This window comes from Portunus trituberculatus, unplaced genomic scaffold (genome assembly GCF_017591435.1).
Source record: "Portunus trituberculatus isolate SZX2019 unplaced genomic scaffold, ASM1759143v1 PGA_scaffold_238__1_contigs__length_215716, whole genome shotgun sequence".
Lineage (NCBI taxonomy): Eukaryota > Metazoa > Arthropoda > Malacostraca > Decapoda > Portunidae > Portunus > Portunus trituberculatus.
In genome coordinates, this window is record NW_025541406.1 from 107226 (window position 1) to 124156 (window position 16931).

General features: G+C 40.4%; 1 protein-coding gene across 1 annotated transcript in view; it reads right to left on the minus strand.

Moving 5' to 3' along the window:
• Nucleotides 1-8001: 8001 nt before the first annotated feature.
• Nucleotides 8002-16931, minus strand: part of LOC123500438 — a 76673-nt gene continuing 67743 nt past the window's right edge. Inside the window, exons 2-3 of the mRNA XM_045249157.1 lie at nt 14068-14211; nt 8002-8831 (exon numbers count right to left, since the gene is read on the minus strand). Of these exons, the coding sequence (XP_045105092.1) occupies nt 8361-8831; nt 14068-14211 (615 nt within the window). The 3' untranslated portion in view covers nt 8002-8360. The remainder of the gene's footprint in view (nt 8832-14067; nt 14212-16931) is intronic.

A 16931-nucleotide genomic window follows, 5' to 3' on the forward strand; every position in this document is an offset into this window, starting at 1 on the left:
AAATAGAGATAAGTGCTATCGGTGAACACGCCTTTCTACCTGGTTTCCTGCTCTACCTCTGCTATGCGATACCAATGAAAGTCACGAAGCACGTTTAACCCAAAAGGAGCTACTTGATCGCACAAAGGTAAATTTAAACCACACGCAGAGTAAGTCACATAAAAAAAACACATCAAAGTCACACCACCACAGAAACAAAAAAATAATGTAATCACAGAAAAAAAAAGTCACTCGAAAAATGGAACACTGAACATGGGTTATAATAGTCCTGCCACGGTAGCCAATTGTTATGTTCACCAGTTAAACTGGTAAGATTGGCATCGGGGAGCCGGTGAACAATAACAATAAAAAAAAAACACTGCAGGTTCAACTGGTGAGGAAATGCAAAGGGGGCACTTTAAAAAGCTATTTTAATAACCCATAATGATATTGACACACATAGATATAACATGAAACATGAAACAAAGATATATAACATGAAACACAGGAAAATGACATACACATATACATATAACACAGTAACAAATACAACAATAAAGAACTCAACTTAATACCTAACAATAATCCTAATCCTATATAGAGGCAATGTGGAAAACACGGACGAGGGGAAGTGATACTTATGCGGTGTCGCAGTGGTGAAGTGCTGGGTGATGGTTGATCCCACGGTAGACCCAAGAGGCGTTGTGTTCACTGGTTGAGGCCTGGACCTCAACTTGCTTTCCAGAATGCCAAGAGCTGGCTCAACACTTCCGGTTGAGTCGAATGGGGCCGCGTGAATCCAACTTCGGGACAGTAGCGGGGCTTCATGAAACGGTGACGTGGAGGGTTCATGCAACGGTGGCATGGAAGGTTCACGAGACGGTGACGTGGAAGGGGAGGCGGAGAGGTGGCGAACGAGGTAACAAGCGGAGGAGGTGATGGTAGTAGAGTATGTTACGGGCGGGCCGTAACAATATATATATATATATATATATATATATATATATATATATATATATATATATATATATATATATATATATATATATGTGTGTGTGTGTGTGTGTATTCACCTAGTTGTAATTTTACAGGGCCTGGGTATCACACTTGTGTGGCCCCGTCTCCATATCTACACACATCCAACTTTCCTTTAAAACTATGCACACTCCTCGCTGACACCACCTCCTCACTCAAACTATTCCACACCTCCACACATCTCTGTGGGAAACTATATTTCTTTACATCCTTCAAGCATATTCCCTTGGCTATCTTTTTACTATGCGATCTCGTAGTTCTATCTAAATTTTCCTCTCTCAACATCATTTGTTCATTATCCACTTCATCCAAACCGTTCAACAGTTTATAAACCTGTATTAAATCCCCTCTTTCTCTTCTTTGTTCCAAGGTAAGCAAATTCATTTCTTTTAATCTCTCCTCATAGGTCATTTCTGCCAATTCCGGTACCATTTTTGTTGCCATTCTCTGCAATCTCTCCAACTTCATTATATGCTTCTTTTTATAAGGGGACCAAACCACCCCAGCATATTCCAATCTTGGTCTAATTACCGTACTAATTAATTTCTTCATCATATCTTTATCCATATAATGAAAAGCTAATCCAATATTTCTAATCAAATTATGTTTCTCCAAACATCTTGTCAATATGAGCCTCAAACTGCCCATGGTCTTGTATTATCACTCCCAAATCATTTTCCTTTTCCACCTTTTTCAACACTACTTCTTCACCCATCTTATATGACCCTCTTGGCCGTCTTCCACTCTTCCCCATCTCCATTACATGACTTTTGCTCAGATTAAATTCCATCGCCCACCTCTTGCTCCACTCCCAAATCCTATCCAGATCTGCCTGTAAAATTTCACAATCTTCTTCACTCTTCACATACCTACACAACTTTGCATCATCCGCAAACAAATTAATATAACTGTTTACTCCCTCTGGCATATCATTAATATAGACAAGGAAAAATATTGGTGCCAGCACTGAACCTTGTGGGACTCCACTCTCCACCACCAACGAGTCCGACTTTGCATCCCTTATTACCGTTCTCATCTCCTCCATCTCAAGTAGTTTTCCATCCACTTTAACACTTTTCCTTCAGTCCTCCATAAATCTCTAATTTCCATAGCAGTCTCATGTGAGGTACCTTGTCAAAAGCTTTTTAAATCCAAATATACACAGTCCATCCATCCTCTCTCTTGTATTTTGTCATCCACTCTTGAATAAAAGCTCAGTAGATTTGTTACACTTGACCTCCCTTTCCTAAAGCCAAATTGATGATCCGATAATAACTTATGATCCTCCAGGAACCGTATCCAATATTTCTTTATCACCCTCTCACAAATCTTACCGACCACACTTGTTAAAGACACAGGTCTATAGTTAAGAGGCTCTTCTTTACTGCCTCCCTTATAAATGGGCACCACTTCAGCTCTTTTCCACTCTACCGGTACTTCCCCGGTTTCTAATGAGCACCTTATATTATCATATAATGGATCTATCAATTTTTCTCTACATTCTTTCAATAATTTGCCTGAAACTTCATCTGGTCCCATCGCTTTATCATCTTTAAGTTCCTCCAACATTTTATATAACTCCTTTTTAGGTATCTTAATGTCATCCATGTACACATTTCCTTCTACATTCTGAGGCTTTACAAACATTGTTTCTTTAGTAAATACTTGTTGAAACCTATTATTTAGCAATTCCGATATTCTTAGGGTCATCTACTATCCCTTGCTCTCCTTTTAATCTTTCAATGGACTCTCTCTTTTAAGTTTACCATTTATGAACCTGTAAAACAATTTTGGATGTTCCTTACTCTTGTCTACAATATCTTTTTCAAATTTTCTTTCTTCGTCCCTCCTTACCCTCACATACTCATTTCTTGCCACTCTATAATTCTCCTTATTTAGTATATTCCTGCTCTTTTTCCATCTTTTCCAAGCCACATCTCTCTTTTCTTTAGCCTTAACACAATTTACATTAAACCAATCCTTTCTTCCTTCCTCTCTCGGTTTATACTTTGGTACAAATTTCATAACTCCTTCTTTATAATATTTCAAAAAATTCTCATATTTTTTTTGCACTTTTCTGCTTTGTAACATCTCCTCCCAATCTAATGTTCTGAAATAATTTTTCAAATTTTCTGTGTCCATCTTTCTATAATTCAATGTACCACTCCTGTATGTCTCATCTCTCCTTCGCTGTGTTATTGCCATCTACATTTCCATAACCACATGATCACTCTTCCCCAATGGACATTTATATTGTTTATCCCCACATAGGTACACTTCTCATGTTAACACCAAATCCAGTCTAGCCGGTTCATCATCTCCTCTATATCTAGTATTTTCTTTCACCCTCTGTTCCATCATATTTTCCATCATTAGATTAAGGAATCTCTATCCTCATGCTTCCTCTCTAACACCACTTACTAGATTTTCCCAATCCACTTCTTTACAATTAAAATCTCCTACTGGTATCACCTTTCTTTTTTCAGTTAATACACTTTCCAAACTCTGTAAAGTATCCTTGATCATATTGTCGTATTCCCTTAATGTCCAAGAATTTGTTTTGGAAGGTACATAGGTCACCATGATTATTAATTCTTTTCCATCACTTTTTAACCTTATGCTTATCACTTCTGCGTTGTTCTTCCCATACCAAACCTTATCCACATTTATCTACTTCTTCGTCATAATCATAACTCCTCCTCCACCTTTACCCTCTCTATCCTTTCTCCATATATTATATTTATTATCCAAATTTACCTTTGTTTTTTCATGTAATTTTGTCTCAGTCAAACACACTATATCAGGCTTCTCTACCATCATATAGTCTTGCAATTCCAATGTACTTGACAGTATCCCATCTATATTAGTATACATTATGGTGCACCCACTGCTCCATCTAGGGGTTCCTCCGCATTCCTTTTTTCCACATACCATTTTCTGACTCTCTCTCCTATAACTCTCCAAAAAAAGTTTTCTTTTTCCTCTTCAGACCGCACATCATTTTTCCTTCTCGCCTCTTCCAACAATTCTTTATATCTTCTCTCTTCCTCATTTCTATTTTTCCTTACGTACACCTCTTTACAACCTTCTACCTCTCTTAATTTTGATGTTCTATATAAAATGTCCTCCACTGATTGTTGTGACTCCAGTACTACTTTAATTGGTCTCCTTACTCCCTCCTTATATGGACCCAGTCTATGGATCTCTTCCACTTCTTCTTGTAGGTCTTGTTTTTCCTCATCATTTAGATTTTTGAACAGATCTCTTACTGTTTTTAATTCTTCTTTAATTCTTTTAGGCTTATATGTTATATTTTGTTCTTTCGTCTCAAATATTAATACACTCTTCTTCTTTTCTGCTATTTCTCTTATCAATGTTTCCTTATTCTTCATAACATTAACCAGTTCCTTAGACCTTTCTTTTTTGTCTTCATTCAACTGATCTTTAATTATTTCTTGTAAACCAACCATCTCAGCTTCCCTCGACTCAGTCCATTGTGTTTTCTTCATTTCCCACTCCCTTTCAAACCTTTCACTTTGCTCACTGATCATTTCCTTAAAGTCATCTTTCTCCTTTACAACTTTCTCCATTTTCTCCTCCAACCGTCTCTTGTATTTTTCAACCTCCACTCTCAAGTGTGCATTCTCATCCACCAATCGTTTTTCATTTTTCTCCAGTCTCTTAACTTTTTCCTTCAAAGCCTTGCGGAATTCTCTATCCTGCTCCTCCTCGCTCCTCTGAACTTTTAATTCCTTCACCAACTCCTCAAATTTCTTCTCTAGCATAACCAATCTTCCTTGCATTGTTGCTCCTGTTGAAGATGGACTCATATTTTGTACGGTTACTTTTGGTTTTGCTCCCTGGGCCTTATCGGCATATTTTGAATTTGGTAACTTATTTCTTACAGGTCTATCCATTTCATTTCATTCTTCCTGGGAGTGTGTGGGTGTGTGGCCAGGCTTGGTAGCTTTGTGTGTATGTTGGGATGCATTGGCAGCTGTTTATGGCTGGCAAAGGGCTGGCCCATGTTTGTTTCCCATGCCGTCGTCTGGAGCGCGGAGGCTCCAACACCTCAGATCGCTATTATGCACACTCCACCAGGCTATGTTCACTCTGTACACTCGTTCACTCGCTCTGGTTGCCCTTTTGTACTAGTGACGGTTCTCACTCCAAGCACAGTGTGTGTGTGTGTGTGTGTGTGTGTGTGTTTTTTTTTTATTTTGTATTTATTTTTTTTTTTTTATGTAGGGAAGAGGGCCAGCCAAGGGCAAAAAGAAAAGAAAGTTAGAAAAAGGCCCACTTGAGCGCTGGCTCTCCAAAGACTTCAAAAAGTGCCTAAACCGTCAGCCAGAATTAGGGGAGCAAATGCCTCGATACCTCCCTCTTAAAAGAAGACAAGTTGTAGGAATTCGAAAATACAGATGCAGGGAGGGAGTTCCAGAGTTTACCAGTGAAAGGGATGAATGATTGAGCGTACTACGGTTAACTCTTGCATTAGAGAGTTGGACAGAATAGGGATGAGAGGAAGAAGAAACCATTGTGCAGCAAGGCTGCAGGAGGAGGGGAGGCATGCAGTTAGCAAGATCAGTAGAACAGTTACAATGAAAACAGCGATAAAATATAGAAAGGGATGCAACATTTCGGCGGTGAGAAAGAGACTGAAGACAGTTAGTCAGAGGAGGGGAGTTGATGAGACGAAGAGCTTTTCATTCCACCCTATCAAGCAAAGCTGTGTGATTGGAACCCCCCCAAACATGCGAAGAGTACTCCATACAGGGACGGATAAGGCCCTTATACAGAGTAAGCAGTTGGAGGGGCCTCAGAACACCTAATTTCATAGAAGCTGTTTTAGCAAAAGAAGAGATGTGAAGTTTCCAGTTAAGATTATGAGCAAAGGACAGACTGAGGATATTCATTGTGGAAGAGGGAGACAGTTGAGTGTCATTGAAGAAGGGAGGATAGTTGTCTGGAAGGTTGTGTCAAGTTGATAGATGGAGGAATTGAGTTTTTGAGGCATTGAAAACTACTAGATTTTCTCTGCCCCAATCGGAAATCTTAGAAAGATCGGAAGTCAGGTGTTCCGTGGCGTCCCCGAGTGATCTGTTGATTTCCTGAAGGGTTGGACGTCTCTGAAAAAATGTGGAAAGATGTAGGGTGGTATCATCAGCGTAGGAGTGGATAGAGCAAGAAGTTTAGTTAAGAAGGTCATTAATGAATAACTGAAAGAGAGTGGGTGACAGGACAGAACCCTGAGGAACACCACTATTAATAGGTTTAGGAGAAGAACAGTAGCCGTCTACCACAGCAGCAATAGAGCGGTCAGAAAGGAAACTTAAGATAAAGTTGCAGAGAGAAGGATAGAAGCCGTAGGAGGGCAGTTTTGAAATCAAAGCTTTATGCCAGACTTTATCAAAAGCTTTTGATATGGCTAACGCAACAGCAAAAGTTTCACCGAAATCTCTAAAAGATGATGACCAAGACTCAGTAAGAAAAGCCAGAAGATCACCAGTAGAGTGACCTTGACAGAAGCCATACTGGCGATCAGACAGAAGATTGTGAAGTGACAGATGTTTGAGAATCTTCCTATTCAGGATAGATGAAAGGGTGACAGCATAAGCAGAAGAGTTAGAAGTGAGGAAGAGATCAAGAATGTATCTCCAAAATGGTCAGGAATACGAGCAGGGTGTTGCACCAGTTGCTCTAGGTCATGGAGGATAGCAAAGTTGAAGGCTAGTTCACCAGGGTGGTCAGTGAAGGGAGAGGAAAGCCAAAGCTTGTGGTGAACACTGAAATCTCCAAGAATGGAAATCTCAGCAAAAGGGTAGAGGGACAGAATGTGCTCCACTTTAGAAGTTAAGTAGTCGAAGAAATTACTATAGTCAGAAGAGTTAGGGGAGAGATAAACAGCACAGAGGAATTTAGTTTGAGAGTGACTGTTAAGTCGTAGCCAGATGGTGGAAAATTCAGAAGACTCAAGAGCGTGGGCACGAGAGCAAGTTAAGTAGTTGCATACATAGATGCAACATCCAGCTTTGGAATGAAAATGAGAATAGAGAAAGTAGGAGGGAACAGAGAAGGGGCTACTGTCAGTTGCCTCAGATAGCTGTGTTTCGGTGAGGAAAAGAAGATGAGGTTTAGTAGAGGAGAGGTGGTGTTCCACAGATTGAAAATTAGATCTAAGACTGCGAATGTTGCAGAAGTTAATGTAGAAAAAGTTGAGGGAGGTGTCAAGGCATTTGTGGTCTTCAACAGGAGAGGTGTCCGACCTGGGGACATTTTTGGTCCCTCCCAGAGGGACTCCGAGGCGTTGTTTATTTTGGGTCCCATTTTTCTTTTAAAATTTTATTTGGAGTGAAGGGTGTATGTGTGGTAAGTGCATGTAGTTTTGTGTGAAGAAGGAGAGCTGTCTTTAGAGGGTAGGCTGTAACTACTCCCTTGAGTTGTGAGACACAAAGGGAAACATTCAACAAGATCACAACTATCTTTAATGGAAGGTTCACAGCACCTCCTGAACTAGTGCTATTAGATCTCACTGGGAGTAAGTTATTGTTTTGGTAGGTATATATATATATATATATATATATATATATATATATATATATATATATATATATATATATATATATATATATATATATATATATATATATATATATATATATATATATATATATATATATATATATATATATATATATATATATATATATATATATATATATATATATATATATATATATATATATATATATATATATATATATATATATATATATATATATATATATATATATATATATATATATATATATATATATATATATATATATATATATATATATATATATATATATATATATATATATATATATATATATATATATATATATAGAGAGAGAGAGAGAGAGAGAGAGAGAGAGAGAGAGAGAGAGAGAGAGAGAGAGAGAGAGAGAGAGAGAGAGAGAGAGAGAGAGAGAGAGAGAGAGAGAGAGAGAGAGAGAGAGAGAGAGAGAGAATGTAGATTTATTTATCTATTCTTTCAAAATATAAAGAAAAATATCATACTATGTTCTTTATACCAATTTGTTTCACTTGCTCCATTTGCTATTTGTTGATCTTTTTTTTGCTAATTTTAGTTTGAAGCTACATCCATATTTTCTTTTGTTCTATAAGCACTTTCAGCATTAAAGTTCCAATCCTGCTGGAAGCTGCATCTCACTTTGTCCTTAGCTGCGTATCACATAAAGTGTAACTGAATTAATGTATAAAAAGTTACATGTAAATGTTAAAATTACAATATCTAATGGAAATGATTTAGTATAATTTATCTCTCATTTACAATTATTTCAAGGAGTCCAATCAGATGAATCGTCACTTTCATTAATGGAACTCTTTTTTGAAGATCTCCTTTTGCTGCTCATCCTGTTATTTCCACTTCTAATTTTCCGCATCCTTTTGGTTAGTCCCCTTCGTGTGGTCCTTCTTCCTCCTCTGTAGTCATCATCGTTTGACACTGGTAATGTTTTTCTTGTTTTGAAATTGTGACTACTGGATTTTATTAAAATCCCTTTCCTTTCCACACACTCCTCATTGTCTTCATCTTTGGAAAAACATTCTTTAAGTCTGAATGAAAGGACAGTATGTTGGGTGCCCTTATGTGAGACAATGTTGAGAACATCTCGGTCAATGCTGACACTCAGCCTGTTGGTCTCAATGTCACCTTCAACAAGCATATTAATGTCCATTTGGTGCAGCAACTCATAGGAAAAGCTGTCATAGAATACCAGCTTCTCTAGCATAGTAGCGTTGAATTTGTCCTGTGGATAAAGCAGACTAAGGATTAATTCTACATTTCACAGTGGAAGTGCAAAGAAAGAATAAATGACATTTTTATGACTAAAAAGTATTTTTTACTTACCTGTTCCTCCTACTATAGGCAATGAACTCATTGTCTCCTTGCATCTGTCAATGACTAAAAAATCAATCCCCCCTGTGTGCAAGTCGATGTGCTGTTTTCCTATTCCTCCCTGTGGTAGCCATCTTCACACCCCACTACTCTATGACCTTGAGAAAAAACTCAGAAGAGAAGCATTGCATGGGGAGAAAGGGCGGGAGTGTGTGTTGAAGGAGCAGGTAAGTGAAAAATACACTTTAGTTATAAAAATGTCATTTGTTTCACATATGACCTATTCCTTCTATTATAGGCAGAATCCCATATTTAGGCAGTATAGCATCTCCCAATAGATCCATGCCATGATCCTCAAACTGGTTCAGAGTGAAGAAGGGTGTGGCACAAAGCAGCAGACATTAAGGGATGACGCTACCAGCTGCCGCAACAGGTCCCAGGGAGAAGATCCCATCCTAGAGCCTGTGGACTGCCTTAAGGTGGTGAGGGATGAAAACTGACTGCATTCGCCAGCAGGCCACTGCCATTATGTCAGCCACTGCCTTATTAGTGGACCACAGTAGTGATGCTGCCAAACTCTGCATGTTGTGTGCTCTTATCTGGAGTGTAGGTTCCAGATTATCAAGGAAATCTCATGAGCAGCCCATATCAACTGCTGGAGGAAGTAAGAGATAACTGTCTTGGAGAGAGGGCGAGTGGGGTTCCGGACTGAGAGGAAAAGATGCCTAGGCCTAGATGGGTACCGTACCCTGTGAAGGTACCACCACAGAGACCGAGGAACCGTTCGTCATCATCAGAGCAGACAGTCTTTGAAAGACTTGTCAGGACAATCTCCTGGGGAAGTGGATTAGATGGAGTCTCCATCTTGGCCACAAAATTCAGGAAGATAAGACAGCACCATATCATGGCCCTGAACTACAACCTGAGTGGACAGAGCCTGAATTTCCCTAACTCTCTTGGCTGTTGCCAGAGCCAGAAGAAAGAGAGTCTTCTGGGTCAAGAACCAGAGAGAGGACTGGTCTAACGGCTTAAAGAGAGCACCAACAAGGTGCTGTAAGACAACATCCACATTTCATGGGAGCACTGTGGGCATTGGCCTGCCCACAGGTGTGAATGACCTCCCGTAAGACAGGTTGAGAAGAAAGGTTAAAACCTTTCAGGTGGAAGATGTTGAGTATAGCCTTGTATCCTTTCACCACTGATAGTGAAAGATATCAGTCCTTATACAAGTGGAGAAGGAAGTTAGCAAATTTTTGACTGGAGGGTATTGAAGCAGTGTGCCCCTCTTGTTGACACCACTGATAGTAATGGTTCCACTTACATTGGTAGTTCACAATGGTTGAATGTCATCGAGATCTCATCAGGAACTTCACAAATCTTCGGGAATAGCCTTGATAACAGAGGAATCGCTGGCAGGTTTCCACATGCTCAGCTGAAACACGTGGAGATAGGCGTGGAAGTGATGGTAGTGGGACTGCCGCAGAAGGTCTGTCTGTGTCGAGAGGAGGCGGGGAGTGTCGACGGTAGCCTATAGCAGATATGGGAACCACTCCTTGTGTGGCCAGAATGGTGTAATGAGGATGATGGATGTCCTCTGTGACAACTGGAGCTTGGACAAAAGTTGCCTGATTGCCAGAAACTGTGGAAAGTTGTATAGATCCATGTGGTCCTAAGGGAAGAGAAAGGCATCCATGGCAATGGCCATGGGGTCTGGGAATGGAGAGACAAATGCAGGGAGCCTGAAGTTCTGGCTGGTGGCAAAGAGATCCATGAGAGGCATCCCCCAAAGTCGCCACAGGGCTCTACATACATTGTGGTGAAGAGTCAACTCTGTGGAAATGACCTGTGACTCTTGGCTGAGAGATCCACTGATGAACTGAGGCTTGAGAAAAATAGCTCTTTCCTCCACCCAACACAATGTCTGCTACACCTTGTCATTGAGTGTCGAAAAGTGAGTGCCCCTGTGGTGAGAGAGATATGCCAGAGCCGTGATATTGTCTGCAAACACTCCCACCGTCTTGCCCTGGAGGATGTGTTGGAAGGACACCATTCAATTGTTTTGGCAGATGGCAGCCAGAATCGTGCAGATGGTTTCCATCTTGAGCTTTGTTGTGATAATATGTTGATTGAGGAAGGAGAAGTTGATGATGGGACGAAAACCTCCCGTCACCTTGGGAACCACAAACAACCGACTGTAGATCCCAGGTGTAGAAGGAACTTCCTCCACTGCGCCCTTGTTAAGAAGAGCTCTTGCTTCCTCCACCAGATCCCTGCCTCGCTTGGAATCTGTCGAGTAGAAGTTGAAGAAGGGGAGTCATTTCTGAAATGTCTGGTTCTTTGACTGTCTTGAAGACGGACATCCGGAATTGTGGAAAGTGCGAGGGTGGAAGTGCAGTTTGGAGAACCGTTGTTCGGTTGGACCGGGACGAGGGCAAGATTCACTTTGATGAGAGCCTTGACTGCTGCCTCATTGAGTGAAACCGAAGCCGCCTGCTGCACTTGACCCATGGCCTTCTCAACAATAACCGAGTTGAGCAGCAGGTCCAAGTCCATGTCTGAATGGCGTAGCTGGGCCTTAGAAGCTAAACTGAACCAGTGTGGAAGATGTGAGAGATAGGACTCCCTCCTCACTGCCCTTGTGTTGGCAAGAGCAAAGACCGTGATCCTGGCTTGGTCCACCATAGCTCATTGAATGCTGTGTGTAAGTTGATGTAGCATGAACCCATGAGCAGATGGGCACTCACCTGATGACATGAGGGAAAAGAAGGTACCCATTAACCAAAACGGGAATTTCTGTGCATCCTGAGTGGTAAGAAGAGCCTCCTCAAGGCGCATCATCTCCCTTTGAGAAAGCGAGACCTGCAGGTCACCACGCACAGTCAGGTGTTGAACCAAATCAGAGTTCACCTTTGCAGGAAGGCTTTTCCCTTCCTCAATGCTAGTCCTATAACTTCTGTAGTATCAGCTAGCAGGAAACTTGGCAAACCAAGGCTTAGAGGACATGTCAACACCTCTAAGACTTGAGACATCATGAAATCTATGGGATGTGCACAACTAAGCGAGGAGTGGTGGCAAAAACCTCACTCCTCTGCATGCCTGGGAGAAGGGGGCTGGAGTCCTGTACCACTGGACCACAAGCTTCTGGAAACTTCTCACAGATTAAGTCCATCATGGCTGTGAAGGCAGGGGAAGACTCTGGAAGACTGTTGTCTGAACCCAAGGAACTGTCCTCCTTTTCCCCACTGACTGATTCCCAATACCCACCCAGAGACATGGATGGACAAGAGGTGGAAGGAACACGGAAAGAGGAGTGAGAGCCATGCACCGAACCCGCACTGTGGAGGTGCTAAGGTTGTTGTGAAGATTGTTGTAAAGCCAAACAGTGGTGACGATGCACAGCTAAGGGGGGTTTACCATCTACCAATTCCCCCATTTGGGTGCCATGGACGGGGGAGAGGGGTGACATGATGCTGTCTCTTGCACCCCACCTCTCTTGGACTGAGTGGCTGGATGTGCTTAACACTCCATATTGCCACAAGCAGTCAGACCCTCATCCAAAAAAAAGGGTCTAAGATGGGCTAGTGGGCCAAGAACTTCACTTATATCCACATCTGGGTCCCAGGCCAAAGGAAGCGACAGAGAGGCATGCTTCACACTTCCCCCCCACCTCGGCCTGGGACCGTTTTGTGAATGATGGAGCGTCCGCCATCTTGGCACACTTACCCGAGCAAACACTAAATGGCTTGTGTCCCAGGCTACCTCCCCATGCTCCCTCAGCTAGGAGTGCCTCTTGCATTCTGCTAGGTGCCATGAGCTTTGGGGAGGTTGGTCTAGAGCAGTGGTTCTCAAACTATGGGTCGCGACCCAAAGTTGGGTCGCGAGATCAATTTTGATGGGTCGCAGGGACACAGGAACATTAACATGCTTTCAGTGTCTCAGTGTATTTCAGTTACTAAATTGAATTATTCTTCTTTAACCACAAATTACTTTTGTTATGTATGTTCATCTTCCCCCCACCTCCCTCCTCCTGGGCACCACATAATGGTGTCTCTGACAGGAATGACTCCTGTATCAAACGCGTATGTTGGACTGGCAGTGGGCCCATGCAGGCTCGTGTATATAACTATAAATCATTGTACATTTTCTTTCTCTTTACTTTACTCTGGGTCGCGAAGGAATGAAATGTTCCAAATAGGGTCGCTCATGAAAACGTTTGAGAACCACTGGTCTAGAGCTAGCCAGACACTCTGCCTGAGACAATGAACTTCCTGGAAGCTTAGCAAGATTATTAAGACATGAATTTACTTGAGAAGCAATGATATCAAAAAGCACAGACTGCAGTGGAGAGCCATGGGCAAACATGGCAGCAAGTTGACCCTCCAACAGCAAAACCTGGCCTGCCTGGGAGGCCAAATCCTGAGGAGTGACAGAACCAAGTGAAGATAACAAGTCCACCTGTATCACCTCGTGTGGCATGTATCCAGGTCCAAACCTGCTTCCTGAAGTGCAAAAGGCCAGCACCCTATCACTGCAATACTGCCTAACATTGGATGTGAAGATAAAAGCACATTGATACATTTGTAGATGTGACAGCTAGGCACCACTGCATCATACCAGATGTGAAGATGAGACATATTCACATAGTTCTAGACATGGTGGTGGTGTACTTTTATATTGTGCTGGAGGTAAGGACGAAACACATTCATTCAGTTATTGATGTGTAGGATGTGCAACAGCTTTGCATTATTGCATGAAACTCAATGTGAGAACAAAATACACATACAGTTCTAGGATATGTGGTTAGAATACATATGTATTTTTCAATGTTTTCAATACCTTGAGTTTTGTGACCCTAAATTTTTTGTATATAGTACTATGCATTAAGAAAAGGCAAGTGAGAGACTTAAAAGAATGATGTTGCTGTCTTGTTATCACTATATTTGTCCACATCACAACTAATAAAAAGAAGGAAAAGAATGGTAGAACATAGGGAAAGAAAAAATAATTAATGAAAAAGACATAGGAAGAAAAATTAACAGTAAAAGAAAGCATGTAGTATATCCTTACATAAGTGACTACTACATATATACAAGCTATATTCTTCTATTCCACTATGTAATGTTTTACTTCACTTCTTAAGTCCTTACCCCATCCCTCCTGGCCTCCAGGATCACCAGCACCCGCATATCTGTCTCCACATTGAAAGACAGTGCTCGGTTCAGGGAATCATCCAATTTGAATTTTGGCTTAGTGAGACGACCTGACCTGGAGTACCTGGTCCCATCTCCTTTCTGGAATAGAATATTTTTAATAATTCTATATTGTGTAAAAGTACATATAGTTAAGAAAATACATAATAAAAAAAACTGTGTTTTTCTAAAACTACAGTCAGATTGTTAAACATGAGTCTTCCTTGATTTATCCATTTGAAGCTACTGGTTTTCCTTAAAGATAATAAAATGTTAAGATGCCACTTTAAAAGTATAATTTCAAAAGGCACTCTAACAATATGAGGGATGAGTATGTTTTATGAGTGCTGCAGGTATTGATTACACACTTAATTCTACAGTAAGTCTTTAGGCAAACATGGACAGTTTACTAATGCTGTATTATCATAGGATGTTAGTTTTTGTTTTGTCACAGAGACTATGAACTTCATATAATTCTGTATCTCATTTACAATGGTGTGGATTTTCTTTAGTTGGTGTATTGGTGGTTTGGGCTTTTTTTAATACACAATGATTTTTGGACGCAGACTTTATTGTTTTCCTTATGAAGCATAATGCCTTTTGATGCTTAAAAATTTTATCAATGTTCTTATAGAAGCATTCTAAAGCTCTCATTGATTGTGGTAATAATGTCAGTTTTAAATATTGTGAAGTAAAATTGTTAGATTAAATGAATACTCACTAAGTGTAATGTTTTGTTGTGACTTAGGAACATTCAAAACTCTGTCACTGAGGCATTAAATGCCCTCCCCTGCCCTACCCTGAGTTTTCTTTTTGTGCTTGTTTTTTTTTTATTTTTTTATTTACACCATGTGGGCTTTTCACGGGAATTTATGGGTTAAAGGGGATACTTTTTGTGGTACCTCCTATCTCAAAGCCCACCCACTAGGAAACCTTTGCCCTGAGTGAGGAAGCCCAACCTACCGGCCCTCAAATGTTTGGGATAACATTCTGCCTAACTCTTCAAATCTAGTCTATGAAGGATTGGTGTGTGGCTTGCATCACAAGCATTTCATTTAATGCCTTAGTGACAGTTTTGAAAGTTTGTGAAATTACAAACAAATATCACAATTGGTAAGTACTCATTTAATCTAAAAACTTAGTCATTAATAATTCTCTCAAATTCAAGAACATTACTATCCTCCATGATCTACAGCAACTGGTATAACATATTTTTTTGTGCAAGAGGGAGAACAGCCGAGGGCAACAAAATATTAGAAAAAAAAAACAAAAACAAAAAAACATTGGAACTGCAGTTTCCCTAAAAGATTTAAAAGAATTAGCTAAAAGCCTGGGACAAATGTCTTGATACCTCTCTATTGAAGGAAGTCAAGTTGTAGGAAGATGGAAATACAGAAGAAGGTAGAGAGTTCCAGAGTTTAACCAGCAAAAGGCAAGAGGGAGAACAGCTGAGGGCAACAAAATATTAGAAAAAAAAAACAAAAACAAAAAAACATTGGAACTGCAGTTTCCCTAAAAGATTTAAAAGAATTAGCTAAAAGCCTGGGACAAATGTCTTGATACCTCTCTATTGAAGGAAGTCAAGTTGTAGGAAGATGGAAATACAGAAGAAGGTAGAGAGTTCCAGAGTTTAACCAGCAAAAGGCATGAATAATTGAGAATACTGGTTAACTCTTGTATTAGGGGGCTGGACAGAGTAGGGATGAGAGGAAGAAGAAAGCATTGTGCAGTGAGGCTGCAAGAGGAGGGGAGGCATGGAGTTAGCAAGGTCAACAGAGCAGTTAGCATGAAAATAATGATAAAAGATAGAAAAAGATGCAACATTTTGGTAGTGAGAAAGAGGCTGAAAACAGTCAGTCAGAAGAGGGAAGGTTGATGAGACAAAAAGTTTTTGATTCCACCCTATCAAACAAAGCTGTATGAGTGGAATCCCCCCAAACATGCGAAGAGTACTCCATACAAGGACAGATAATGCCCTTGCACATGTATTTACACCCGAGAATTGGTAGGATAGGTGGAGGAGTAGTTATTTATGTAAAAAAATCCTTCATTTCCAGTCAGGTTAATAGTATTAAGGTATATAACAGAGTAGAGTCCTTATGGCTGGATGTTAGAGTAAACAAAAGTAAGGTTATTAGAGTAAGAGGTTTTTATAGACCACCTAACCAGTCAGCAGATGTAGACAACCTTATGGTAGATGAGATAAATAGGGGGTGTACTAGTCAGACAATTATCTTAGGGGATTTTAATCTTAAGTCAGTAAACTGGGAGAGGATGGTAGGATGCTAGTGAAAATAAGTTTATGGAAAGTTTTCAGGATAACTATTTAGTGCAGATGGTAGATAAACCTACTAGGGGGAGGAAGGTTATAGACATAGTACTAACAAATATTGAGCATTGTTTAAAGGAAATTGAGATAGGAGAGACTTTAGCAAACAGTGACCATCATATAATTAGATTTATCATTAATTCCAGTAGGGATAATATAGTGAATAAGACTAGAGTTCCAAACTATCAGAAAGGCAATTATGGTAGGTTACGTCAGTTATTAGGAGAGGTAAACTGGGAAGATAGTTTTGGAAATAAAACTGCACAGGAGATGTGAGATATTTTTAAGGTTGTAGTAAAGCAGGGGTTCTCAAAGTGGTCGATATCGACCCCCAGGGGTCGATGGGACCATCCAAGGGGTCCATGAATATCCAGGGGGTCGAAAGGGGGTCGATGAATAATCGAAGAGTCAGTAAATGGTACTGCTGGAGTCGAAGGGACCTTTGAAGCCCCCGACTAGAAATCCCAGATTATAATTTGTAAACATCTGAAGA